General features: G+C 40.5%; 1 protein-coding gene across 3 annotated transcripts in view; it reads right to left on the minus strand.

Annotated features, from left to right (window-relative positions):
* The window catches only part of LOC137240009 (transmembrane protein 184C), a 123,897-nt gene that overhangs the window by 50,278 nt on the left and 46,999 nt on the right, over positions 1-26,620 (minus strand). For all 3 annotated transcript variants that reach the window (XM_067765878.1, XM_067765879.1, XM_067765877.1), the window contains exons 3-4: positions 16,601-16,736; positions 16,474-16,544 (exon numbers count right to left, since the gene is read on the minus strand). In XM_067765878.1, the coding sequence (XP_067621979.1) occupies positions 16,474-16,544; positions 16,601-16,736 (207 nt within the window). The remainder of the gene's footprint in view (positions 1-16,473; positions 16,545-16,600; positions 16,737-26,620) is intronic.

The raw sequence follows: 26,620 nt of genomic DNA on the forward strand, positions 1-26,620 counted from the left end.
GAAATTTCTCCCACAGGAAATTATGACGCCAACGGTAGCAGGATTCACGTGGGCAAAAATCAACGGTATATACGTCTTCAGTTGCTATGCCCCTCCGAGCATGACCATCGCCGAGTTCGAAGACATGATATACGGGATCACCATTGAAGCACGAGGTAAACACCCGCTTTTAGTGTGCGGAGACTTCAATGCATGGTCATCTGTGTGGGGAAGTAGACGAACCAACGAAAGAGGGAGAGTTCTCCTCGAAAGCCTTACTTCTTTGAGGCTAGAACTCTTAAATGAACCAGGGATATATACCTTCCATACAAGTACCAGACGATCCATTATAGATCTCACCTTCGCTAGCAGCGAAATAGCAAGACGAGCAAAATGGTCCATAACCAACGTCTACACACACAGCGACCATAAAGCTATTAGCGTAGAGCTGCTCGAAACTCCACGAACGGTAGCAGCAAGACATCGACAAAGTAGGAAATGGAAACAGCACCTTTTCGACCCACAAATATTTGACATTATCTGGAAGGACGCCATAGTACGAGAATCGCATGCGGAAGACCAGTCGGTTCAAATCACTAAGTTGCTATGTATGGCATGTGATGCTGCCATGCCCAGAAGTCGCGGAAAAGCACAGCGCACTCCGGTATATTGGTGGAATGAAGAAATTGCGGAAGAGCGTAGAAAATGCCACAAAGCACGAAGAATAGCGCAGAGGGCACGCTCATCACCACGATATGCAGAGCTACACAGCACCTATGTCGCACAAAGAAAGGCACTTAAAAATGCCATAAAAAAGAGCAAGAAGTTATGCTCTAGGGAACTCCTGGATAATGTCGACCTAGATGCTTGGGGACCAGCCTACAGAACTGTGATGGCCAAAGTTAAAGGACCGATATCACAGCAACCTACGTGCCCGATACTGATGAATATTATTGTTGAAACACTTTTCCCGGCGCAAGATCGCTGGACTTATCCAAGCGAGGATCTAGAAAGTACGGAAATTCCCTAAATTACAGAGCAAGAGGTGCTGGACGCTGCAAAAAGAGTTGCTGATAACAAATCCCCAGGACCCGACGAAGTACCAAACATAGCCCTTAAAGCCGCGATTACAACTAGGGCTACATTATTTACTGGTCTTTTTAATGCCTGTATGCAAGAAGGCGTGTTCCCTCGCCCGTGGAAACGACAAAGACTTGTCCTATTGCTGAAACGTGGTAAACAGCCGGACCAACCATCCTCATATAGGCCACTTTGTATGCTGGATTCCCTAGGGAGGATTTTCGAGCGTATAATTAGTGAGCGCCTACAGCTGACTCTAGAAAGACCAGGTGGCTTATCGAATAGTCAATATGGATTTCGCAAATCAAGATCCACCGTAGATGCAATACAAACAGTCGTCAATATAGCTAGAGAAGCTATCTCTGGAGGCCAAAATAAAAGGAAGTTCTGTGCACTGATTATGTTGGACATCAAGAATGCTTTTAACACTGCGAAATGGATGCAGATAATGGCAGCGCTGCAAAGCTTCGGCACTCCAGCATACTTACGCAGAATTATATGTAGCTATCTTAAAGACAGAGTACTTCTTTTTGACACGGATCAAGGAGCAAAAGAGTACAAAATCACAGGAGGCGTCCCACAGGGATCTGTTCTCGGTCCAACGCTTTGGAATGTAATGTATGACGGGGTGCTAAAGATTGATCTACCAGAAAACACGCAAATTGTGGGATATGCTGATGATATTGCAGTGGTAGTAGTGGCCAAGAAACTGGACCTGCTTCAAGCATTATGTAATGACGCCGTAGCAAGAATAAAGGAATGGCTGACCAATACAGGACTGGAGTTGGCTTGCCAAAAGACGGAAGTGGTATTAGTAAGCTCCAAACGGTCGGCGAACGAGTTAGTCTTAACTGTCGGGGATCATCAAATCACCTCAAAGGATTCCTTAAAATACTTAGGAGTGCACAATGACTCTAAGTTAACTTTCAAAGAGCACTTCAGAGCGGTGGGGGAGAAAATTACCAAAGTTAATGGATCACTTATGCGAATAATGCCTAACATTGGTGGTCCGAGCGAAGCTATACGTCAGCTATTGTCCACAGTAACCAGCTCAATAATACTATACGCAGCACCAGTGTGGTATGGATCTAAACCGACCCATCAAAAATATATATTAGCAGCGTACCGACTTGCTTCTTTAAGAATAGCAAGTGCTTATCGGACGGTGTCCGACGACGCGATCCTGGTTCTAACCCGGAAAATCCCAGTGGACTTACCGGCAAGCGAAATGGCCGATCTGTATAACACTAATATCGAGCGACCATCTGAAGAAGACAAGAAAAGAGCAAGGACACAAACAATAGCTAAGTGGCAAGAACAGTGGGAGGCCTCGAGTAAAGGGCGTTGGACTTTCACACTAGTTTGGAACGTAGCTCAATGGAATGAGCGGAAGCACGGCGAACTGAACTACCATCTCACGCAGATAATGAGTGGACATGGCGGTTTCAAAGAGTATTTATGCAAGCGTAGGATAGAGGAAGATCCTCATTGCCCAATGTGTACCACAGAGTTAGAAAACGCAGAACATGTCATGTTCTACTGCCCCCGTTTCCACGAAGAAAGACTCACCTTGCATGGAGTCTTTGGGGAGGAACATACCACGAGAAATTTAGTTTCACATATGTGCAACAGGAAAGAGTGCTGGACTGCAGTGAGCAAAATGGCATTTATAGTAATGACACGCCTGATGGATGTTGAGAGGGAGCGCAGAGAAATGCAGTGGCGATTAAATGGACACTCAGAGCAAATAGCGGGAACCTGGACGCAGGGACAACAGTAGGCTCTTAAAAAATGAGAAATATGGAACGCCACCCTGAAGTAATGCGAAAGTGGTGCCGGGGTGGGCGATGGTTCCAGAACGGGGCTGTTTTTTCTACGGACACACGGTTGCTGCGACGGCAGCAATTATGGTGCATTAGGCATTTTTCAGCCTCCCCGCAAAAAAAAAAAACAAAAAAAGTAATGGTAGGATAATGAAAATTGGTAAGGAGTTATATGGTTAGGTTGAACTGGCCGGTCCATGAGGACATCACATAGACTGATTGAGTCCGTAGTGTTACCAGAAGTTTGTTTTAACGACCAAACTGAAAAACCCTATCAAAAACCAGGACATATGTTATAAAAATTATGGCGGCCACCGTGGTGTGATGGTAGCGTGCTCCGCCTATCACACCGTATGCCCTGGGTTCAACTCCCGGGCAAAGCAACATCAAAATTTTAGAAATAAGATTTTTCAATTAGAAGAAAATTTTTCTAAGCGGGGTCGCCCCTCGGCAGTGTTTGGCAAGCACTCCGGGTGTATTTCTGCCATGAAAAGCTCTCAGTGAAAACTCATCTGCTTTGCAGATGCCGTTCGGAGTCGGAATAAAACATATAGGTCCCGTCCGCCCAATTTGTAGGGAAAATCAAGAGGAGCACGACGCAAATTGGAAGAGAAGCTCGGCCTTAGATCTCTTCGGAGGTTATCGCGCCTTACATTTATTTTTTTTTTTTTTATGTTATAAAATAACTCCGTCCTCTTGGCAAATACTAGAAGCTTCCAAGGACTTAAGCCACTTGCTGCTTCTAGATCTGACAGCTTTATCACTCCTAATAGCTGGAGTCTTAGCCTGTCAAGTTCAGGGCACGAGCACAGAACGTGCTCGATCGTTTCCTCCTCCAACCCGCACTTCCTACATCTGCTATCACTGACCAAGCCTAATTAAAAAAGGCATGTGACGCCAGAAGGTAGTGTCCAGTCAGAATACCCGTCATGAGCCTACAGTCCTCTCTTTTTAATGATAGAAGCAACTTTGTTAGTCTAATGTTGTAAGACCTACACATAATCTTCGACACTTTACAGCCCGCGCTTGAACCCACGCCTTTCCCGCTTGGTCGATCATGTGCACCTCTCGCCTTCGCTTAATCTCGTCCAGTCTAATTGGGACGTCTACGGAGCAAGCTTCAAGGGATGCGCCCTTTTTAGCTAGTTCGTCCGCTTTTTCATTTCCATCTATTCCCATATGCCCTGGGACCCAATATAGATGTATGCTTCTCCCTGTCCCGATTCTCTCCAGAGACTGCTTACACTCTAACACGCATTTAGATGCTGTGCTATGCGAGATTATTGCCTTAATTGCTGCTTCACTGCTAAGCTTAAGCTATTTTCTTCCAGGGTTTCTACTGCTTTGGTTACGGCTAATATTTCCGCTTGGAAAACGCTCCAGTAATCCGGCAGCCTGTAGGACCTGCTTATTTCCGGATCACCACAGTATACCGCAGACCCTACTCCTTCCACTACTTTGGAACCATCTGTGTACACATGTATCGCCTCGTACGCCATTTGCGCACCCTTGTACCAACCGTCCACCTATATTGTGGCCTTAAAATCTCCCTCGAAGCTCAGATAAGGAATCAGGTAGCCTGGTCGTCTTGTGATTGATGACGCTATACTACTATGGCCATATGGTCGGAGCTCAGCTGCCCCGAGGCACCGAGCCTGGTTGCGGTTGTTAATGCTATCTTCTTTGCTACCAAGTCTACAGGTGGAATGTGCAGAATGGCATACAGTGCAGCCGTCGGGGTTGTTTTCAGGGCTCCCGTAATGCTAAGCATCGATAGTCTGCATACCCCCTCTAATTTTTTGAGGTATGCTGTTTTTTGTGTGGTTTCCACCAAACAAGAACTCCATAGTATAGAATAGGGCTTACAATCGCTGTAAAAACCCAATGAGAAAGAGAGGGTAAACACCCTCTTAGGCCAGTGGCCTAATTAATTTCCTACCGGGTAGCCGCCCTCGACATAACTATTTTTTCGCTTGTCAGCAAGCAACGGCTAACTTCCAATCGTCCTCTTGATCCAGCATTTTCTTTCGTTAACAGAGAAAATTCGGGGTTCGGTGGAGATTTGGAAGTTGCCGTCGGCTCTGATTGAGTTTGCAAGTCAACAAGTCACCAGCTGTTCCTGCGTTTGCGAGTTTTTTTCATCGTTGGATATTCAAATTACACCAAAACGTAAGTTCCTAAAATCCTCTAATTGTGATAATTAATATTGACGAAATAAAGACATACTTTGATTATTATACATATTTTTATGTATAAATACTAATAATCTTGTTTTTATTTCTTTTCCGCAAAACACAATTGGTTTCATTCCCGCCAATTGTGTTCATGGTCCTTCGCAGCCGTTCTACGAACAAGCAAGTACGTGTAAAAAAAAGAGCTTTAATATCAAAGAGGAACACTTAAGCCAACAGGTGCCGAACATACTACATACATACCTACATATTCACCTTCTTCACACACCAAAAACAAAAAACAAAAAAATAATTACGGGTGAGTTTTTGTGTTTATCGTGCTAAATAATAAATTCAGAAAAAGCATATGCAAGTGATCGAGTGATTTTCGCGGAGTTTCGAAAGAAAAAAAAAATTTTTTAAGTATAATAAGAATTTTTTTTTTGTTTGTGCGCGAGTAATTTTGCAAGTTTTTCTCTTTCTTTTCCAATACTTGGAAAACTCTTCGGCTCGCTCCATCTTTGTATTGTCCGTGTCCGAACGAACATAAACAAAACAAAAAGTGATAAATTAATTATTGTGCAGTGAGTTCTTTTAATTTTTTTTCGAAATTAATCTTTTTAAATTCGTGAACAAGTGTCCAAATTGGAAATTTCCTTGCATTTTCACCGTCCGGCTTTAAAGTGCTATTATTCTTGTTCATCGGTGGCACAAATATACAGCCAAAATTGCTCATTGGACACTGTTTATATTCTTTCTAATTAATAACAATAACACAGCACTGCACTATAAATTAAATTCAACTAATTAATTATCACATAATTTGTTTGTATACAAAATCACTCGCGCCGCGTTTATTTCGATAATTATAAGCGTTTTAATTTATAAGCATTATAATAATAGCGATTTGCGATCGTATTATTAAAAACAAGTGCAAGAAAAAAGAAATAAAAGAAGAAAACAAAACACGGCGAATTCTCGTATCTACATTATAGTGGTGGGTGGTGAGCAACTTCGAAGTAGGAGTGCAAATCCCGAAATTAGTACTGCAAATCCAGAAACCTCAAAAAGGAATTTTTAAATATACATTGTTACCGGTATTTATTTTAAATAAAGTGTGCAATTATTTTTCAAATAATTTGTGGTCATCTTTGAAATAAAAAATAAATATTTGTGTACCTAAATTTCGAGTTTTTAAATTTTCTGCTCACTTATTCAGTTGTATTATACGAATATTTCTAGATTTTGGTGAGTTACTTCGGGATTTTGGTTGGTGTTCTTACTGAAATTCATAGGTTCTTTCAAATTCACCCCACTTACAAAAAGAAAAAGGGAGTTTCGAGCATCACAGTGCTATTTCGTTAACAAGTTTGAAATTTTTAGCGGAAAAAATTTACTATACCTGTAGGCTACTTAAGTTTTACGCCATTTTTAGTAAATTTGGATTATAAAAACACTTCAGCACTACGTAAATTTTTCGGATTTCGTCCAAGTTTTAATAATCCAAAGTAAATTTTTTCATCCAACAAATTAATAAAAAAATGGCAAGTTTCAATCAATTGCTTGAGTCTTTTATAGATCTCGAGTCGGACTTTCGTGAAATCGAAAACCCGAATCAATCCGTCATCGAAACCCAAAGGGAGGAGGATAAAGAGCTGTGGAACAAAATAAAACGCAGCTATAGTGAGTTTCAGGGGTCAGAGGCTGCAACATCTTCCAAAGATGCTAGTGCAGTGAAGAAAAAGTATAAGCTAGCGTACACGACTTATATGCAGTGCATAGAGTTGATAGGTGACCTAGCTTCAAAACAAAAAGAAAAAGCTTTTGGAAAACCAAGCGACGACTCAATTAAATAAATAAATGTAAGGCGCGATAATCTCCGAAGAGATCTAAGGCCGAGCTTCTCTTCCAATTTGCGTCGTGCTCCTATTGATTTTCCCTGCAAATTTGCCGGACGGGACCTACATGTTTTATGCCGACTCCGAACGGCATCTGCAAGGCAGATGAGTTTTCACTGAGAGCTTTTCATGGCAGAAATACACCCGGAGCGCTTGCCAAACACTGCCGAGGGGCGACCCCGCTTAGAAAAAATTACTTTTAATTGAAAAAACTTATTTCTAAAATTTTGGTGTTATCTTGCCCGGGGTGTAAACCCAGGGCATACAGTGTGGTAGGCGGAGCACGCTAGCATCACACCACGGTGGCCGCCAATTAGGGAACGCAATATTAGGCTTCCGCCTTGCGAGACCGAAGTTTTTAAAGGAGATTATTTGTCATGGCCAACATTCCGCGACTTATTCGCGGCCATTTACATAAAGAACCAAGGGCTCGCATCAGTAGAAAAATTATGCCATTTAAAAAAAAACTGAGGGCGAAGCAAGAGAGATAGTAAGCAAATGTCCCCTTACAAATGAAGGTTTTGAAACCGCGTTGAAAAACCTGACCGATCGTTACGAAAATAAACGAATTCTGGTTGATAGCCAATTGAAGATCCTCTTCCGTCCGAGTCCTACTACCTACCCCATCATGCGGTAAGCAAGCCAGAAAGCACTTCTACGAAGGTGATAGTTGTGTTTAATGCTTCGTGTCCCTCGGACAATGGTGTGAGTTTGAACGCGACTCTGCTTCCCGGTTCCATCCTTCAAAGCAATCTTACGATCTTGATTCTTAGATGTAGACTGTTTATATTCGTCTTTAGTAGCGACATCGAGAAGATGTATCGCCAAATATTTGTCCATCCTCAACAGAGGAAATTTCAATGGATTCTCTTTCGTGAGTCCACAGATGAACCCATACGTCAATTCCAATTAAATACGGTCACTTTCGGCGTAAACTGCGCTCCCTACCTAGCAATAAGAACATTGCTTCAATTGGCACACGATGTTCAAGACTCACATCCGGTCGCCTCCACCATTTTAACGCGACATATGTACGTCGACGACGTACTTGCAGGTGGGTACGACTTAGAATCCACCATCAAAGCGCGGGATGAAATTTCCGGGGCTTTAAGTTCGGCAGGTTTCCCACTTAGAAAGTGGACTGCCAATTGCAAGCAAGTTTTGCGCGACATTCCTCTTGCCCACTTGCTTAACCAAGATTTTTTGGATTTCGAAAATGCAAGCAGCGTTAAAGCCCTTGGCATCCGGTGGAATGCCTGTTCAGACCAGTTCTACTTCACCGCTATAGACGTCGATCAATGGCAAGAAGTGACAAAACGTAAGATTCTGTCGGCCATCGCGAAACTATTCGATCCTCTCGGTTGGCTAGCTCCAATAATTATAGTAGCGAAAATGTTGATGCAAAATGTCTGGTTAGAAGGAACAGGTTGGGATGAGCAAGTGTCTTCAAACACATTAGAGTGTTGGCGTAAATTCTCCACGGATTTCTCTGCAATTGACAACATCCGTATCCCACGATGGGTTAAGTTTTCTCCAGCCTACAAAATGGAACTCCACGGGTTTTGTGACGCCTCTGAAAAGGCGGCAGCCATTTATATGCGCGTGGAAGAAGGCGAGGAGGTCCACATAAATCTGCTGTTAGCCAAGACTCGAGTAGCTCCAGTGAAAACGATATCTCTTCCGCGCTTGGAATTGTGTGGATCAGTACTCTTGGCCGAAATGATGGAATCAGTCGTCAGTAACCTCGATCTTCGATCCCTGCAGGTTTATCTCTGGACTGACTCCACTATCGTGCTCGCTTGGCTGAGAAAACCACCATGCTCCTGGTCAACCTTCGTGTCCCACAGGGTTACCAAAATCGACAAGGTGGGGCAGCATCACTGGTATCACGTGGACTCATCCTCGCATCCAGCCGATTTAGCCAGCCGTGGAGTAACAGCTCCGGATTTAATTGAAAATTCTTTGTGGTGGCAGGGCCCTTCTTGGCTGCAAGAAGGCAAGTCAGAATGGCCAAAATAAGAGTCGGTCTTCCAAACCGACGAAGAGGGAAAGCGCGTGCTCTCCCATGCAACGAAAGTCGTTGAAGTGTCGGATATACTCCAACACTTCTCTTCGCTTCCAAGGGCTTTACGAGTTCTATCGTACGTCTTTCGTTTCATCCAAAGGACCCACCCCACTCAGAAATCAATGTTCCAAGCAGCTTCTGTATCAGTCCCTCCGGAGGAAATAAAAGGTACAACCCAGCGAATAATTGCCCTCTGCCAGCAACAACATTTTTCAGCGGAAGTTTCGAAGTTAAAATCTGGGCTTGCGATCAGCGCTAAAAGCGAAATTCTAACCTTAAACCCATTTATCGACTCAAGCGGAGTTCTAAGAATCGGAGGTCGTCTCGGAACATCGCGAGACGTCAGTTACAAAGAAAAGCACCCAATCCTTCTGCCGTATAACTGCCATTATTCACGCTTGTTAGTGAAGTTTATCCATGGAATATCAATTCATGGAGAGCATCAGTTATTGTTGCGCATCATTCGAGCACAATATTGGATCCCTCGGATCAAGGTTATGATCAAGTCAGTCATTCACAATTTCAAGGTATGCACTATATACAAAAAGCAAACGCAATCTCAAATCATGGTGTCCCTACCTTCAGAACGAACGATTTTCTCTAGGACCTTTACAAACACCAGCGTTAATTTCGCAGGACCTTTCGAGATAAAACACTATAGAGGTAGAGCTTGTGTTATTACAAAGGGGTACGTATGTCTTTTCGTCTGTTTCGCAACGAAGGCCATTCATCTAGAACCTACAAATGACCTTAACACTGCCACCTTTCTAGCAGCCTTTTCTAGATTTATTTCGAGTAGGGGATGTCCTAAAAACATATATTCAGACAACGGAACTAATTTTGTTGGAGCTTCGAGATCCCTAAAGGCTGAATTTAAGGTTTTTCTATCTGATTCTCGTACTGCAATTCTTTCCAAGTACTTCTATCAAGAACTTTCCTGGCATTTCATACCCGCAACGGCTCCTCACATGGGGGGCTTAAGGGACGCTGGCGTGAAGAGCTTTAAAACCCATTTTCGAAAAGTAGCATCTGGACTCAAATATACGTTTGAGAAGTCTTCGACACTTTTATGTAGAATTGAGGCTTGTCTTAACTCAAGACCCCTTAGTCCCGCTTCAAATGACCCATCGAGCTTAGAACCATTGACTCCTGGAAACTTTCTTATAGGCGTTCCTCTGTTATCTTCCCCGGAGATTCAGGTTAGCGAGAATTCAGCATCAGTTATCAACCGATGGCAAAAGATGAAAGCATTGCATCATTCATTCTGTCAACGATGGAAGAACGAATACTTTATGGAGCTGCAGAAGAGGACTAAGTGGAAGCGACAGCAGCCGGACATAAAAGCGGATGATCTCGTCGTGATCCGTGAAGATAACGTGCCTCCAAACGAATGGCGATTTGGCCGATTCGTCGAAATACATCGCGGTTCGGACAATCGCGTCCGAGTAGTGAAAGCTCAGACCGAGAAAGGACTAGTCACCAGGCCAATCATGAAACTCGTCCGACTACCATCGAACGAATCCGAAAATTAGTTTACAAAAGACTTCGCCTCCATGCTCATCACCCACCCGTCACCTCTACTTTCAAATTCATTTTGTACTCGATTAAAACGACTTCTTTTCATTACAGAATGGTACGGACGCTTTTCCAATACCATGCCGCATCTGCAGCAACCATCACGGCATCAGGCTTTGCCCCCGATACCGAGCAAAGCTACCAGAAGAAAGATTGCGTATTGTATTGATCCAGAAGTACTGCCCGAATTATGTCCCCCTTCCACCGTATGGAGATCTGTTCGAGCTCCACTCGCTGCCCTTACTGTGGTGAGAAATATCACATCACGCTACATATAGAGGGTGAAACGTGTACCATATCGGCTCCAAGGGAGTAGTAAAACCGCCACGACGACGAGTCCGATGACGCACTGTCGATACATTTCACCGAGGAGACTAAATCGTGGGCTCAACAATTGAGGAAGAGGAACAGGAGCAAAATGAGACAGTTGGCGGTCTTCCAACAGAAGGCAGTGGCGCGGCATTAAATACTTTCCGTCCGCTGCTCTAACACGAAAGGCGGTTGTGCGACTTGACATTAAATACTTGCCAATCGCCGATTCCACGAAGCCTTACAGGTAGAGACTTTTGCACACCAGTCCTCCAACGTTTGGGAAGCTCAGTATCTCGTCCTGCTCCGCAAAAAAATTGTCGACATGGCGGCTCGGCATCAAATACTTTCCGACCGTCCAAACGTCGCAATCATCACAGAGCCCCTAACAACAGCACACCGTTTACGCGGAAAGAGCCTAATGAAGCTGAGGAGAGCAAACTGCTATTGCAACCGACCATATTCGGTTTGATCATTTCCGGTGCACGGCAGGCTAGCAGCATTTATTTTAAATTTGTCATTTAAATTTCGAATACTTATGTAAATATGTACAAACTTTAGTTGACTAGTTTCGTAAGTCAAGTTTGCTGTATTCAAGTTTTCAAATTTTCAAATTGTTAAATTATAATTTATGCATATGTTAATTTCATAACTTCTTATAGCAGATTCTTCCTTTTTTTAATTGAATGTTCATTTCAAAATTTCAAGTCAAACGTTGAACCGGCTGGTATTGGCATTTCGAATATTGCCCATGGCAAGGGGCCGGCATGTTTAGGCCAGTGGCCTAATTAATTTTCTACATGGTAGCCGCCTTCGACTTAACTATTTTTTCGTTTGTCAGCAAGCAACGGCTAACTTCCAATCGTCTTCTTGATCCAGCATTTTCTTTCGTTAAGAGAGAAAATTTGGGGTTCGGTGGCGATTTGGAAGTTGCCGTCGGCTCTGATTGAGTTTGCAAGTCAACAAGTCACCAGCTGTTCCTGCGTTTGCGAGTTTTTTTCATCGTTGGATATTCAAATTACACCAAAACGTAAGTTCCTAAAATCTTCTAATTGTGATAATTGCTATTGACGAAATAAAGACATACTTTGATTATTATACATATTTTTATGTATAAATACTAATAATCTTATTTTTATTTCTTTTCCGCAAAACACAGTTGGTTTCATTCCCGCCAATTGTGTTCAGAGGGCGATAAGCCCCACGTACACCCCAGCATTCTTTTACATGCATAGAGTGCCGTTGAGGCCTTCTTGACCCTCTCCTTCACGTTGAGCTTCCATGACAGCTTACTGTCTAGGATGATTCCTAGATATTTTGTGCAAGGTTTCTCCTGTAAGGTCACCCCTCCTAACTTAGGCCTGGTCCAATTTGGGACCTTGTACCTCTTTGTAAACAAGACCATATCCGTCTTCTCCGCATTGACTTTCAACCCGACATTAAATGCCCAGGTATGAATATGCCGAAACGCGCGATCCACCAAAAAAAAGGCACTTTCCACTTATGACAATTGCAACGTCATCTGCGTAAGCCGTAAGTTTCACGGGTCCCTCATCAAATCGCCTGGTTGATGACCAGCGTCCACAGCAGAGGTGATAGAACCCTTCCCTGCGTCCTGCTGGTGCCCCTGTCCGCTGATTTGGTGGCCGCGTACAATCCCCATTGTGATGTAATCTTTCTGCAATTTAACATGCAGCCGATCCATCTGATTAAGGCTGGATGTACTTTAATGTAATTAAGACCATCCATAATCGCCCATTTAGAAACATTATTGAAAGCCCCGGCAATGTCCAAGAAGACTCCTAGAGCATACTCTTTATATTCCAGGGATTTCTCTATGCTTATTACCGCCCTATGCAATGCGGTGTCTACCGACTTGCCTTTGGTGTACGCATGCTGTGTTGTGGAGAGCAGCTTTTCATCCACGTTGGACTTTATGTACACATCTATCAGCCTCTCAAAGGTTTTGAGCAGAAATGATGTTAAGCTAATGGGTCTATAGTCTTTGGGATACACGTGACCGATCTTCCCCGCCTTTGGTAGGAAAGCTACACGAGCAGTTCTCCAAGAGTGCGGTACATGATTCAGCCTTATGCACCCATCGAATATTATTTTAAGCTATTCCACGACCGCCATACTTGAAACTTGTAGCATGGCCGGGAATATACCGTCTGGGCCCGGCGATTTAAACTTAGAAAACGTTTTCACTGCCCATTCTATCTTGGTATCGGTCACCAAGCCCGGCACTACTATCTCCGTGATCAAAGTGTGAGTGATGTCTGCTGGCTCTTCTAAACCGTCTCCCGATGGGAAATGTGTGTCGAGAAGCACCTCAAGCGATTCCTCACTATTACGTGACCATTCACCGTTCTCTTCCTTTAGTAGTCCCTGGACTATGTTTCCCCTTGCTAGGACTTTTTTCAACCGTGCTGTTTCGCTGGAGCACTCTATGTCCGTACAGAAACTTTTTCATGAGTTTCTCTTCGCCCTGGTAATTTCACGCTTGTAGATCCTCAGTAGATCCCTACTCGTCCCGACACGCTTCGCTTTCCGCGGTCTTTGAGAGCTTAAACATTTCTTTTACCTGTCTTCTTAGAAAACTCAGCTCATTGCCCCACCATGGCGGCTTTGCTTTTCCTCTGAATCTTCATACCATTAGCACCTCCGAGAAAGCCGGAACCTTAGCGTTATCTCCCTTTGGCTTATCTGCTACTTCCGTAGTTGGAACTTCCCTCTGACTCGCAGCTTTCGAGGTAGTTTCTACCTCGCAATTGGGGCCTATCTGTCTTACAGCTTTGGGCCTACTTGTCTTGTCTATGCGATTGCCCTGCCTCGCGGCTCTAGGACTGCGTCCTTTCTGTCTCTTGAAAGCAGGCTTGTCGCCTTCCGCCGAACGTTGCCTCTTCATTCTGCCATTCGACACTTCTTCCTCCTCGTACCGGTTGCAGAACCGAAGGTTTCTCGCAGCAAACCTTTGGAACTGCCCTCGACCTACTTCTACCGCCTCATGGGCCCATTCCAATCGCTCGATCTCCACTTCTTTTGGGTCGACCACTGCTCCCAAGCGCTGTACAATTAGTGCTGCACGGTACTGCGAGAGAGCTCTTTTACTTCCTCTGCTCCGTATCCTTCTCCACTCTTCTACTCCGTTTTCATTTGTGTGCTTCTCCAACACGGAGTTCATTGAATCAGCACTACTCTCGCTCCCGCTTTGTCGTCCTTGGATTGCGACTCAGTCCTCCTCTTTACATCGTCCTTATTACAATCAGGTAATGAGTCGTCCATCTTGGTCGTACGACCACTTGCCCGACAAGGCGGGCTCAGCGGTCCAGTATTATATACGGGGAAAGAACCGTCCGGCACAACAGCGCCCCTTACTGTGGTAAGGCCATAAATACTTCCCGAGGTGGCCCGGTATCGGGAATGCTCCGTTCGAATACAGCCGAATTTATCCTCTGGCTGCAAATCGTTCAATAGGCACGGTCCGCATAACACCCTGGATTAGGGGGTTGGCAGTTCTTGGTCACCGACATCCCGCCGCCCTGCTATGAGGCGAAACGGCGTAGATGTCAGTCCTAAACAGCTCCGCCTCATAGTCGGGCGCTATGGAGTTCGGCTAAGCCCTCACACCAACGACAAAGTGCCTACCCTAGTGAGAGTATATGACGTTAAATCCCAACACCTTCAGTAAAATGTGGAATTGGGAAAAAGGGGCGTGGCACCTTCCCTATAAATGGAAATTTTCAGAACTATGGCTGCCGTACAAACTTAGGTTATTTCAACACCTAAAGTTTACGCATTGTTGAGTTTGGCTGTTATTCCTTTTGGACGTTTAGTAATCTGCCGCCGTTAAAAAAATTTGTTAGCTTCAGTCTATCTACATCTATATATATAAAAATAAAATTGTGTGTGTGTGTTCCCTATGGAAACGTATTTCCCACACTTCCATCATCACCAAATTTTGGCTATAGGTTTGTTCCTTCGATCAAGACGAATGTTTTCCATATTTAAGAATTAAGAATTTTAAATTAAATTTTTTTTTGGCTATGCGAACGAGCAATCTTAGCTCCCAAAAATGATCATGTTAACAAAATCAATGATCGCATTCCAACCAAATTCCTGTTGAAGTCATGAAATATACAACGATCGACACGGTTACATATGAAGATAAAATTGTGAATTATCCAGTTGAATTTCTAAATTCTTTAGAACCACCTGGATTGGCTGCGCATATATTAGCTTTGAAAATTGGCTCACCAATCATGCTTCTACGGAATTTAGACCCGGCAAAATTGTGCAATGGAACCAGACTTTGCGTTAAGAAACTAATACCGAATGCAATCGAAGCAACAATCATCAGCGGTAAAAGCAAAGGTGAAGATGTGTTCATACCATGGATCCCAATGATTCCTAGAGATTTGCCAATCAATTTTAAGCGCTTACAGTTTCCTGTACGCCTTGCTTTTGCAATTACAACCAACAAAGTACAAGGACAATCGCTTACTGTTGCAGTATTAAATTTAGAGAGTCCGTACTTTTCCCATGGCCAGCTATATGTTGCTTGCTCTAGAGTTGGAACGCCAAAAAATTTGTTTATCTTTGGACCGAACGAAAAAACCAAAAATATTGTGTACCCACTTGCATAACAATAAGATTCAATATAATAATGTAATGTCAATAATAAAATGTTTTAAACGAAAATTTCACCAAATATGCGTACAAAACTCAATTCAATTTACAGAACAATAAACTAAATTATCAACAAACAAAACAGAAAAAAATAACGCAACCTTCATTCGGTCTCGGGCGTTACAACGTGCGCCGGGTAAAGCTAATTAAGTATAAAATTGAACACACCATTAAACAAACATAAATTCCTAAGAAAAAGTTCGGGGCATTAATGAGTTAATTTCACGTTTTGATATGCTTAATTTTTGCCTAATCTATTTGTCTTTTAAATTGTAATCTCACTATAATAATTGTTATTTTAAATGGAATAAATTTTTTGTTATACGCTACGGGCGTCAATTTAAAGTTCTTAAATAGAAGCCAGCCGGCACAACAGAGCCAAAAATACAAAAAAAAATTATATCAAAATTACGAAAAATATCTTCCATCATTATGACGGTCCCTAATAACCTTTCTATTTCGGACGATTATCGTCTCTCTTTTGTCTTGTATCGAGTTACAAAATACCTACATGAACGAAAAAAACGTTACGATCAGCTGTTTTCATGTGGCCAGACGAATGTTCACTTACACAATACAAATACACGAACGGATCGTCTGGCAGATGAAATAATCGTTCGCTTCGAAATACACACCTCGTGTTCCAATGAAACGTGATCCAGATACGGATAGAGATTTAACATGCAAATGCAACAACAAAGTGACCCATATGGATCAATGCGTTATCATATCACTGTGACACACCCCTTAAGCGCATTTAAATGGGACCAAAAATTATGCATCCTTCATGCAATAGTTTTGACCTTAGTATTACCGTTCAAAGGGGTGAGAGGAAATTTCGTACTTTTTATAATTTTTATAAAAGCCACAACTTTAATACTTACAAAAATGAGAAGAAGACCACTGCTTTGATGCACAGAAACTTTGGTATCGGTTTCATTGGCTTTAGATCATCCTATTATTAGATAGAAATGTTAATTCATGCATACAACTTTGGTAATGATTACTTACTTTATTAGCTTTATAGAATAGTACCAAACAATACATAGCTGCAAATTGTGAAATATTATTTACCACAATTATATAGGGGAATGCCACATTTCCTGCAAATGTTCCTTCACCATAGACACCACATATTTCGCAAATGCTTTTTAGAAAGAGAAGTAGTGGACAAAATAAATTTTACATTAAAAGTGTTTTCCAATTAAAAATGTGTCGGCGATATATAGCAAGTCACACAAATTTCTATATCAGTATGATAGTGAACAAATTTTATGGGAAGATGTTTGGTACTTATTTATGTACATTAGGATGGGCTAAATGGAAACCTATAAATATTGTAATGAATTTAAGGAAACTCAGGATTCTCTTATCGTTGGAATCGCTGAACTGTCGAATAAATAACTCAAATATTCAGTAACGCAAAATGTTCTTTATATACAAAATTACTTCACAATTAAATTACTCGCATAATTCACTTTTAGCGTGTTAAATTGACTCCAACGCTTGGACTGCGCTGCTTTTATACTCTCAGTTCGCCTCGTTCACCTTTTTCTCCCATGGTCCAGAATTCTCGCGAACAGCCGCCTCGAACAGTTGCTTAAGTATTTAGTTATATACATGTATATGTGGGAATTAGTGTAACTTCTTCTGGTGGGGAAGGGAGTTTTGATATGTAGAAACAGAAGCGGGGATAGGACACGACCTTGTGACCCTTCGTTCCTAAATTTAACCGACGCTTGCCGACCATTTAGATAATTTGCGGGCGCATCTTTTTATACAAGGGGGAAGGTGTGAGCCTTCTTTGTCTTGAAGTAGAGTGCCGTTGACTGTGTCGTACCTGTCTTTCATCTTACTACTCATGATCCTGGTTCGGTGCCTAACACTCTGTTGTTTGGCCAATGGACTACTTCGAAGAGATTGACGGATTGGCTTTGAACCATCAGTATCGATTCGACATTTCACAACAGTAGTGCGCCCTTGCCTTATTTTTGGGAAGTTCTTTCATTCTTTTGGATGCGTCTATTTGGGTTTGTCAATGCCGGTGTTTTTCATTCAGGTACATTCGGTTTTCATCTGTTTGTCCCATTCGTTCCACCAATCTTTACTCGGTCTACTGACTTCGACGTTTGTGGCCTTTGTCGCATCTCCTCCACCAGCACGCGCTTACTGCCGAACCCCTTCTTATAACTGAAGTTAAGTTGCGCATCTTTGTTCTTATAGCGCATAATCCTTCTGCGCATGTCGATCCTGATGCCATGGTCAACTAAGATATACTCTGATGGTAAGACTACTCAATTTCTTTCCGATTTGCGATTCATGATATACTCATCTCCTTCAGCTTTTTGCTTAAGACCACCTATGTTGTTGGATCCACTAGGGTCGAGGCCGCAATGTGACCTGGCTTCCCGCACTTGGAGCATCTGTGTAATCTGTCACTCCGCTTTTGCTATTCTTTTAGTGCTTCCAATATTGTATCCGACCAATTTGGGCTTTCTACTTCCACACAGCGCGCTTTGAATGCTGGCTTACACAAAAGCGAGGATGTTTCCTGCATCTGTGCATGTGATACCTTTTCAGCGAATGTGAGCTTTGGGTTTGCATATGCAGCTCGAATTTCATTTGTGAAGGGTTGAATTTTAACTCTCTCAATGTATTCCACAAGTGTGTGCACATTTGCAAGGTGAGCCTACCTTTCAATGTCCGTCGCGAACTCTTGCAATGCTTCACCCCAGCCTTCTGGACTCCATTTGGTATATCTGCCTTCTATGTTCGCTTCCGTATCACATCAAGTTCCCATCAATGTTTCGTAGTTTTTCCGCTCTCGTCCGGGAATCGTCTGTAAGATTTCGGCTCCCCGTTCCTTCAATGCTACAAATAACGCGGCGATTTTGTCTCTTTTAAATTTCAGCTATTAACTGCTGCGGTCTTCTCAAATTGCAGCTTAAGGACATGGAAAGGAACAGAACCTTAATACACTTAACTTTGTCATCTCCAAGTTGTGCTCGAAATCTTCGGAATTTAATCAACAATTTCTCTTGACACCAACTGTTACGAATTTTAGGAACTCTTAATTATTCTGTACTATTTATTATCGTTCGAATCGCTGAACCGTCGAATAAATAACTCAAATATTCAACCTTTATTTACACTACTTTTGTAGCAGAACTTCACAATTAAATTACTTGCGTACTTCACTTATAGCGTGTCAATATCGATTTGACTCCATCGCTTGGACTGCGCTGCTTTCATACAGTCAGTTCTTCTTGTTCACCTATTTCTCCCAGAGTCTAGACTTTTCGCGAACAATCAACTCTAATGGTTGCTTAAGTATTTAGCTATATACATCTATGTGTGTGAGAAATGTCTTCTCCGCTCTTAGATGCAGATTACATTACATAGATGTTTGGAAGGTTGCTTTGCTGCCGTTGTGCATTTATTTAGCAGGAGCATACTGTAGTGTAAACAGCCAACAATTTAATCCCAAATATTTAAATCAGGCTAATATGCTACCCTGCTACAAATATAGTCTAAATGTTCATCAACACATAAATATGCATTTCATAATTAATGCTGACATAGCCATTAAAACAGGTGTGTACAACACACAAACAAACAAGTTTGAATTCCAGCAAATTTGCAAGGTATGCATTTCCCATAGAAGTCGCAGCTCAACACAGATGTGTAAGTACATATTTTGTGTCGAGTTGTATGTAGGTATGTAAGTATGTATGCTTAAGGTAGATATGCATGTAAGTATGTATGCTTAAATGTAAATATGTATGTAAGAATATGTTTAGAATAATTTAATATAAATAAGCTGAAATATTTGAATAAAGACACATTCGAAATTCACTCATCAACGTCTCAACACTTTTCATTCATTTTTAACCTTTTATAATACTGACATATCGAAACTGCTAATATTCGCCACAATATAGTGAAAACATTAGGACATCCAAAAAGATAGCCTGCAAGCCTGCAAAAAATTCAGCATTTTATTTTAATTGCGATCTTAGGTTTAACATATATTTTTCAACAGGCTATCTACCTAGTTGCACTTCAGAATACTGCAATTAAACTGTAATGGGTGAACTGGGAAGATCACGGAGATAGTCGATTTTATGATCCGCATTGTTGCGATCCAAGAGGCTAAACTCACGGCAAGATCTGATTTGCCGACCTGCTCTGGGGGACCAAATATAAGACACGAAGTTTTGCACGATAAACGGCGACGCCCCACACGTATAGTAGGAAGCTGTCAGAGTTCGAGACATTTCCATCGTGAGAGCAGGGCTCGTTAACTACGTCAACTGGCAGCCGATGGTAACTTGGCATCCGACCACCTACCCATACTCCTTCCGCTCGAGCGATCACTACTGAAAAACGCACTTTCATCAATTTCAAAAAGGAAAGTGGGGAGATAACAAAACTTATACAATCGCTTTGCTGCGGTCCCTGTCCCGAGTTATGTCCGTCAAGAGGAGCGTGCTTTCTACAAGGTCATCGAATCCGCGTCGGCTAGTTTCATTCCCGCCGGAATCCTGAGAATCCGACCACATGTTCCAGCGGAGGCAGCAATTCTAGCGAGAGAACTTGACCTTACAAATAAGGGATATAAACCAATGCATCAGATTGCTTGTAGATGATGTGATACCCAGACATCTGATTGAAGAGGTCACACCTCCCAGGGGCTTAAGAGGTCATATTCGTAAGCATTATGAGGAAACACGGCACCTGAGAACACAGCCGTATGAAGCAAAAAACACAAACAGGTCTTCAGTGATATCCACAAACAGGCGTCGGACCTCTATACCAGGAATTGGCCAGTTCTTAAAGAAAAATAACCAGAAGAGGAACGCACTCTCCCCAGGGAGACGCGCGTCACTTTAGCTCAACTTCGATCCGGGTACTGTAACAGGTTGAACTCTTTCCTATCCAGAACCAACCCCGACATACAAAATATGTCCTGCTTGCAATGTGGAAGCAACGCCTCTAACTCTCCTCTGACTGCGGTCCACCCCTGTTGAAACTACAAGTTTGCTTGGACTCCCGTTAGAGGGTATTGATGACAATTTATGATCCGTCGCGTCTATTGGATGGGGCGAAGCACTTCTACAACAACAACAACAAAGCAACAGCAGTTGTTGGGTTCTAGCCCAAAGCATCCCGAGCGATGCAACTATGTCTTGCACGTGACACACTCACAAGAATATGACCATCTGAGATAAATCCTTTGCCGGCATATGCAACAGAACCACATCCTAGGACCACGGACCGGATCAATACCTTCCCGGAGCAGGAGGGTATGGAACAGTGCAACTACAAGGATCTGCTCTTACGATGAAAATGTGTGGAAGGGACGCAACAAATTAAATGGGGTTACACTGAAGTTACAGCCCTTGGTCGGGAAAAAAATCCGAATCGCTCCTGTATATAGAACCGGCTGCCGTTGGAAGCCACATTAGGATACAGTAGCATTCCAAGGAGCTCGGAAGAGGCCTGTTAGTGTAGGAAATATGTGCCTGTTAAATAATTAGGAAATCTTTAGATATAAGGTCTTAAGATATATTGAAGTTGTAGGTACAAGCTAAATATATCTAAGTTATTTTGTTATTAATAACCTAATTTCGATGTTGGTTACTGTAACCAAAGAAAAATGTTTAGTTGTTGCAATGCTTATTTATAACCAAAAAATGTAGGCTACTATAATGGTTATGGAACACCCATAAACTTTTTTTCTTCTTTTCTTCTTTTCCCTACAAAAATTTAAGTTTGATTTCTGTTCCGCATAAATAAACCAACACTATTTGAAATAAAATGTTAATAGACATTCCTAAGTCAACATGTGTAGGGTTCTTATTATTTTTATTTAGCTTTGTAATTTTAAAATGTTTTATCAATATTTTAATTTTAAATATTGATTTTTCAATTTTCAAAAATTTTAATTATGGTGAAAAATTTAAAAAGATTTTGACGCATACATTTAGGCGTATTCTTTATTGAATAAAAGTTTCTTTATATATAAAATTAAAGTGGTTTCAATCACCACACTGACGATCCTGCCTAATTATATATTTGACGGTTTATGTCGCTCAAAAAAAAATGCAATTATATTCAACAGCAAATATTTAATCAACAAAATATGAACATTTTGGTGAAACACTCGGACACGTACAACTGAACAATTACGCCATTATCTGCCATTGCATCACAGTTTTGCTCGCCGCAGCTGGCCAAACTATTGAAAATATATTTACAAAATACAAGCTATTAAAACTGCAATTCAAAAATTTAAAAAAAAAAAACTTCAAAAAACAAATTCCTAACAAAATGTGCGACGATGTTGAGGAAATCGACGAGTTTATTTGCGAAATAAGTGTTATAAAGCAAAAAAAATATTTATAATAGAGTACTATCCCAACCAACTGAAGAATTATCAGTGTAAACAATAAATTAAATTTTTATAAAAATAAAAATACAAGATACATACAAAAAAATACGCGATATAGCCACAGCATCCAAAAAAATATTACAATCAATATATTAAACGAATTTCGTATATCGTTACCCGAACGTTTACCTCATATAGAACCCATATCTAATGCAGAAAGTCAGATTCGTCAAGAAGTTTCATTAATTTCAACTCAGTACAAATATTTCTTACATCGCACGAACTCCCTTCAAGACCGTATATCCGGATTGAACGTGTCAAAAAGAATTTGTACAATAATGTGCAGTTTTTCAAGTTGACCCGAACCACTGCTTCTGTTGCTCTTAGATGTGTATAATTGTACCATTTATCATTAAATGCGATGTTAAGTAACAACAACAACAAAAATTAACAACGTAACTCATCAATATTGTATCATCCAACTATATTGAGGACATACAATCTCAACAAAGCCATTGCATAAACACAGCTGTTATTTTTGAGCAGCTAAAACATCAAAAGCCATTGCATTAACAGCAAAAAACTGAATATTCACAGCAAGTATTTTGGTGAACGGTTATATTTATATATGTGTTTATGTATGTATACTAATATATAGATATTAGCCCAGGTCGATTTGTGGGGAGGCAAAAAAATCGCCCATTGCTCTGTGAAAATCATATTCTAGAGATCAAAATAAGAAACTTTGCCGAAGGAACCATACCTCTAAAACGAATTCTGATGCCCCCCCTCCCCCCTTTGGGTCGTAGGAGGGCAAATTTTGAAAAATCCCACTTTGAAATGCCTATGTTTTTTCTTTTTTGAGTTTATTTTTCTCTTTAAAAATTTATTTAGTCAGAACATATGTAAATGAAAAAATGAATTTAACTTAGTAATAGAAAAGAAATTAAAAAAAATTATTAGAAATTAGCGTTTTTACAACCCCCTTTTAAAACCAAGGCATGTGTTGCATTTGCATGTCGTAAACATAGTTGTGTGGGTTTTTTATTCAACCGTTTTAAAAAATGAAGGTATCACTGTGACACAATTTCAGATCGTAAAATTGCTTGTGTTGTTTTTTTTAAGCCACCACAAGGCACAGCAGGTAGAATTGAAATTGCCCCTACCCAAAAGTTCGACCCAAAGGGGGGGGGGGGGGGGGGGGGGGACATCAGAATTCGTTTTAGAGGTATGGTTCCTTCGGCAAAGTTTCTTATTTTGATACCTAGAATACGATTTTCACAGAGCAATGAGAGATTTTTAAATCGACCCGCCCTAATAGATATATTATTATTATTATTGTAAACTCTCTCTTTATAGAATTACTAGTTTATTTTACTGTTTTGTAAGTGAACTCTCTTTTCATTTAATTCAATATCATTCGTTCACCACAATATAATACACAAACATCTACATTTACTTATAATTTAAACGACACTTTGATATATTTACCAAATGAGACTTCTCAAAAACAAATTACAAATCCATATGCAAATGTTACTCAAAATGAAATTTTGTCAGTTTCAGTAGAACTTCCACAAGTTTGGACTAATTGCCCGGAAGCATGGTTTATTCATGCCGAAACACAATTTAGTACTAAAAACATTACACAAGAAAACACTAAATATGAACACATCATTTCAGCACTTCCACAGGAAGTGATAATAACTATTTTAGATTTTATCCAAAATCCCCCTATTAATAACAAATTTACTGAACTTAAAAAAGTGTTGATAGAAATCACTCACTTAGCGAAAATTCGAAACTTGATAAAATTTTAAACGATTCTGAGGTGGGTGATCGTAAGCCCTCAGAATTTTATCGTTCATTAATTATATTAGCCAGGTCAAATTTTAGCGAAAATATTTTACAAAAAATTTGGATGCGTAAACTTCCTAAAAATTTTAGTATAATTTTGGCTAGTTCTAGTTCTAATAATATTAACGAATTAACAAAATTAGCAGATAACATTTGGAAATTGATAAACAAAAATGAAGTATTTTCGGTTAATACAATTTCAGATACAAGAGTTCAAAATTCTGTTGTTGAAAAACTAGTTAAAACGACCTCTTTGATGTGTGAGAATTTTCAGAGACTTTCTTTGGAGTTAGCTGAAATTAAAACAGAAATGTATCGGTATCAATCTAGGTCGCGTTCTAATTCTAGGAACAATTTTAGAAATTCTTTTAGGCGTCGTTCTAACTCGCGTTGGTTGTGTAGATTTCACTGCAATTGGGAAATTATGCTAGAAGTTGTGAACAACCTTGTTCTTATAACAAAAACAAAGATTCAACAAACTAATTCTCCGTTGTTGCAGCGACGCGTCGCTTATTTATTTTTGATAGAGAAAACAAACAAAATTTTTTAATTGATAGTGGAGCAGAAATTTCGGTATTACCCGCGTCTAAATTTCCTCATACGAAACGTTCAGACATAATTCTCACTACAGCTAATGGCTCAACAATTGCCACTTACGGGAAAAGGCTTTTAAATGTAAATTTAGGTTTAAGACGTGAATTTACATTTTTGATTGCGGATATAAAAAAAAAAAATAAAATAAATGTAAGGCGCGATAACCTCCGAAGAGATCTAAGGCCGAGCTTCTCTTCCAATTTGCGTCGTGCTTCTCTTGATTTTCCCTACAAATTGGCCGGACGGATGAGTTTTCACTGAGAGCTTTTCATGGCAGAAATACACCCGGAGCGCTTGCCAAACACTGCCGAGGGGCGACCCCGCTTAGAAAAATTGTCTTCTAATTAAAAACCTTATTTCTAAAATTTTGACGTTGCTTTGCCCGGGAGTTGAACCCAGGGCATACGGTGTGATAGGCGGAGCACGCTACCATCACACCACGGTGGCCGCCAACGGATATAGCCAAGCCAATAATTGGCGCTGATTTTCTTTGTAAATATGGTCTTCTTATAGACATTAAACCCAAACGTTTAGTAGATCCATTAACCAATCTCTCAATTAATACAGTATCCTACTTTTGTGATATTCCATTACCTAAATTATTTGTGGTTGACAATAAATTTACAAAATTATTAAAAGAGTTTTCGTCACTTATTTCAGAGCCAGATTATACTAAGCCTGTTAAACATACAACAGTAAATCTACTTGTAACAGAAGGTAGTCTTCCATTTTCTAAGCCCAGGCGCTTAGATCCGGTAAAATAAAAAGTCGCGAAAACGGAGTTTCATTTCTTAGTTAAAACAGGCATTTGTCGGCCTTCAAATTCTTCAGTAGCATCACCACTTCATCTTGTACCTAAAAAAAGAGTTGAATGATTGGCGTCCATGTGGTGATTTTAGAAGAGTGAATATTGTAACTGTTCCCGATCGTTATCCCTTACCTCAAATTCAGGATTTTAATATGAACCTTCATAATAAAAATATATTTTCAAAATTAGATTTAGTTAAGGCATATCACTAAATTCCTATGGCTGAAGAAGATATTTATAAAACTGCTATTACAACTCCTTTCGGTATGTTTGAATTCATGATAATGCCTTTCGGACTTCTGTACAAACCTTTCAAAGATTCATAAATGAGGTAGTAAAGACGACGAACAACATTTAAAAGATTTACGTATCCTTTTTCAACGCCTTACAGAGTACGGTTTAAACATTAAACCAAGTAAATGTACTTTTTGTGTACCAACTATTGAGTTTTTAGTACATAACATTTCTGGAACAGGTATTCGACCTTCTGATGAAAAGGTATCAGCTATTCGTAATTTCGAACGTCCAAAATCAATTATTGGTATGGTAAATTGTTATCATAGATACATTCCAAAACTAGCAGAATTTACAAACAAAATTTATGATCTAATTAACAAAGTAAGTAAGAAACGTGACAAAACTTTGGTATGGGACGAGAATTCGAATGAAGCGTTTGAATGCATTAAAGATAAATTTGCATCTACGATATTGTTAAATCATTTTAACAAAGATGCTAAATTATCTTTAACAGTAGATGTATTTAACACAGCGATTGGGGGCGTTATACAACAAAGTTACAATAATAAAATTGAGCCCATTGCATTCTTTTCTAAAAAACTTTCTCCAACTGAAATTAAGTATAGTGCTTTTGATAGGGAATTATTGGCGATTTACTTAAATATAAAACATTTTAGATATCTTTTGTAAGGACGACAATTTACAGTTTATAAGGACCAGAAACCTTTGACTACTACTTTAAATTCAAAAACAGAACGAAGTCCTAGACAAGCGAGGCACTTGGAATTTATAGCACAATTTACTGATGACATACAATACATTAAAGGAGAATCCAATGTTGTAGCGGATACGCTTTCTAGAGCTTTTGAGGTTAATGCAATATATAATACAGAACCGAATTTTAAAATTTTACAAACTGAACAACAAAAAGATGATGGCTTAAATCAACTTTTATCTGATTCTCAATTTTAATAAGCTATTTCCGTCTAACTCTGCTCCCCCCTCACTTTTTCTTAATCCTTTTATTCCCTCCGTCTTTTCGCTTCATCTATCTCTATCTTCGTCTCACTCTATCTCTTTCTCAGTCTCCTTCTCATTCCATATTTTCTCTTCTTTCAAGTTTTTTCCATTCATCCCTTAT

The sequence above is a fragment of the Eurosta solidaginis genome, chromosome 2, assembly GCF_040869045.1.
Source record: "Eurosta solidaginis isolate ZX-2024a chromosome 2, ASM4086904v1, whole genome shotgun sequence".
NCBI classification, from domain to species: Eukaryota; Metazoa; Arthropoda; class Insecta; order Diptera; family Tephritidae; genus Eurosta; species Eurosta solidaginis.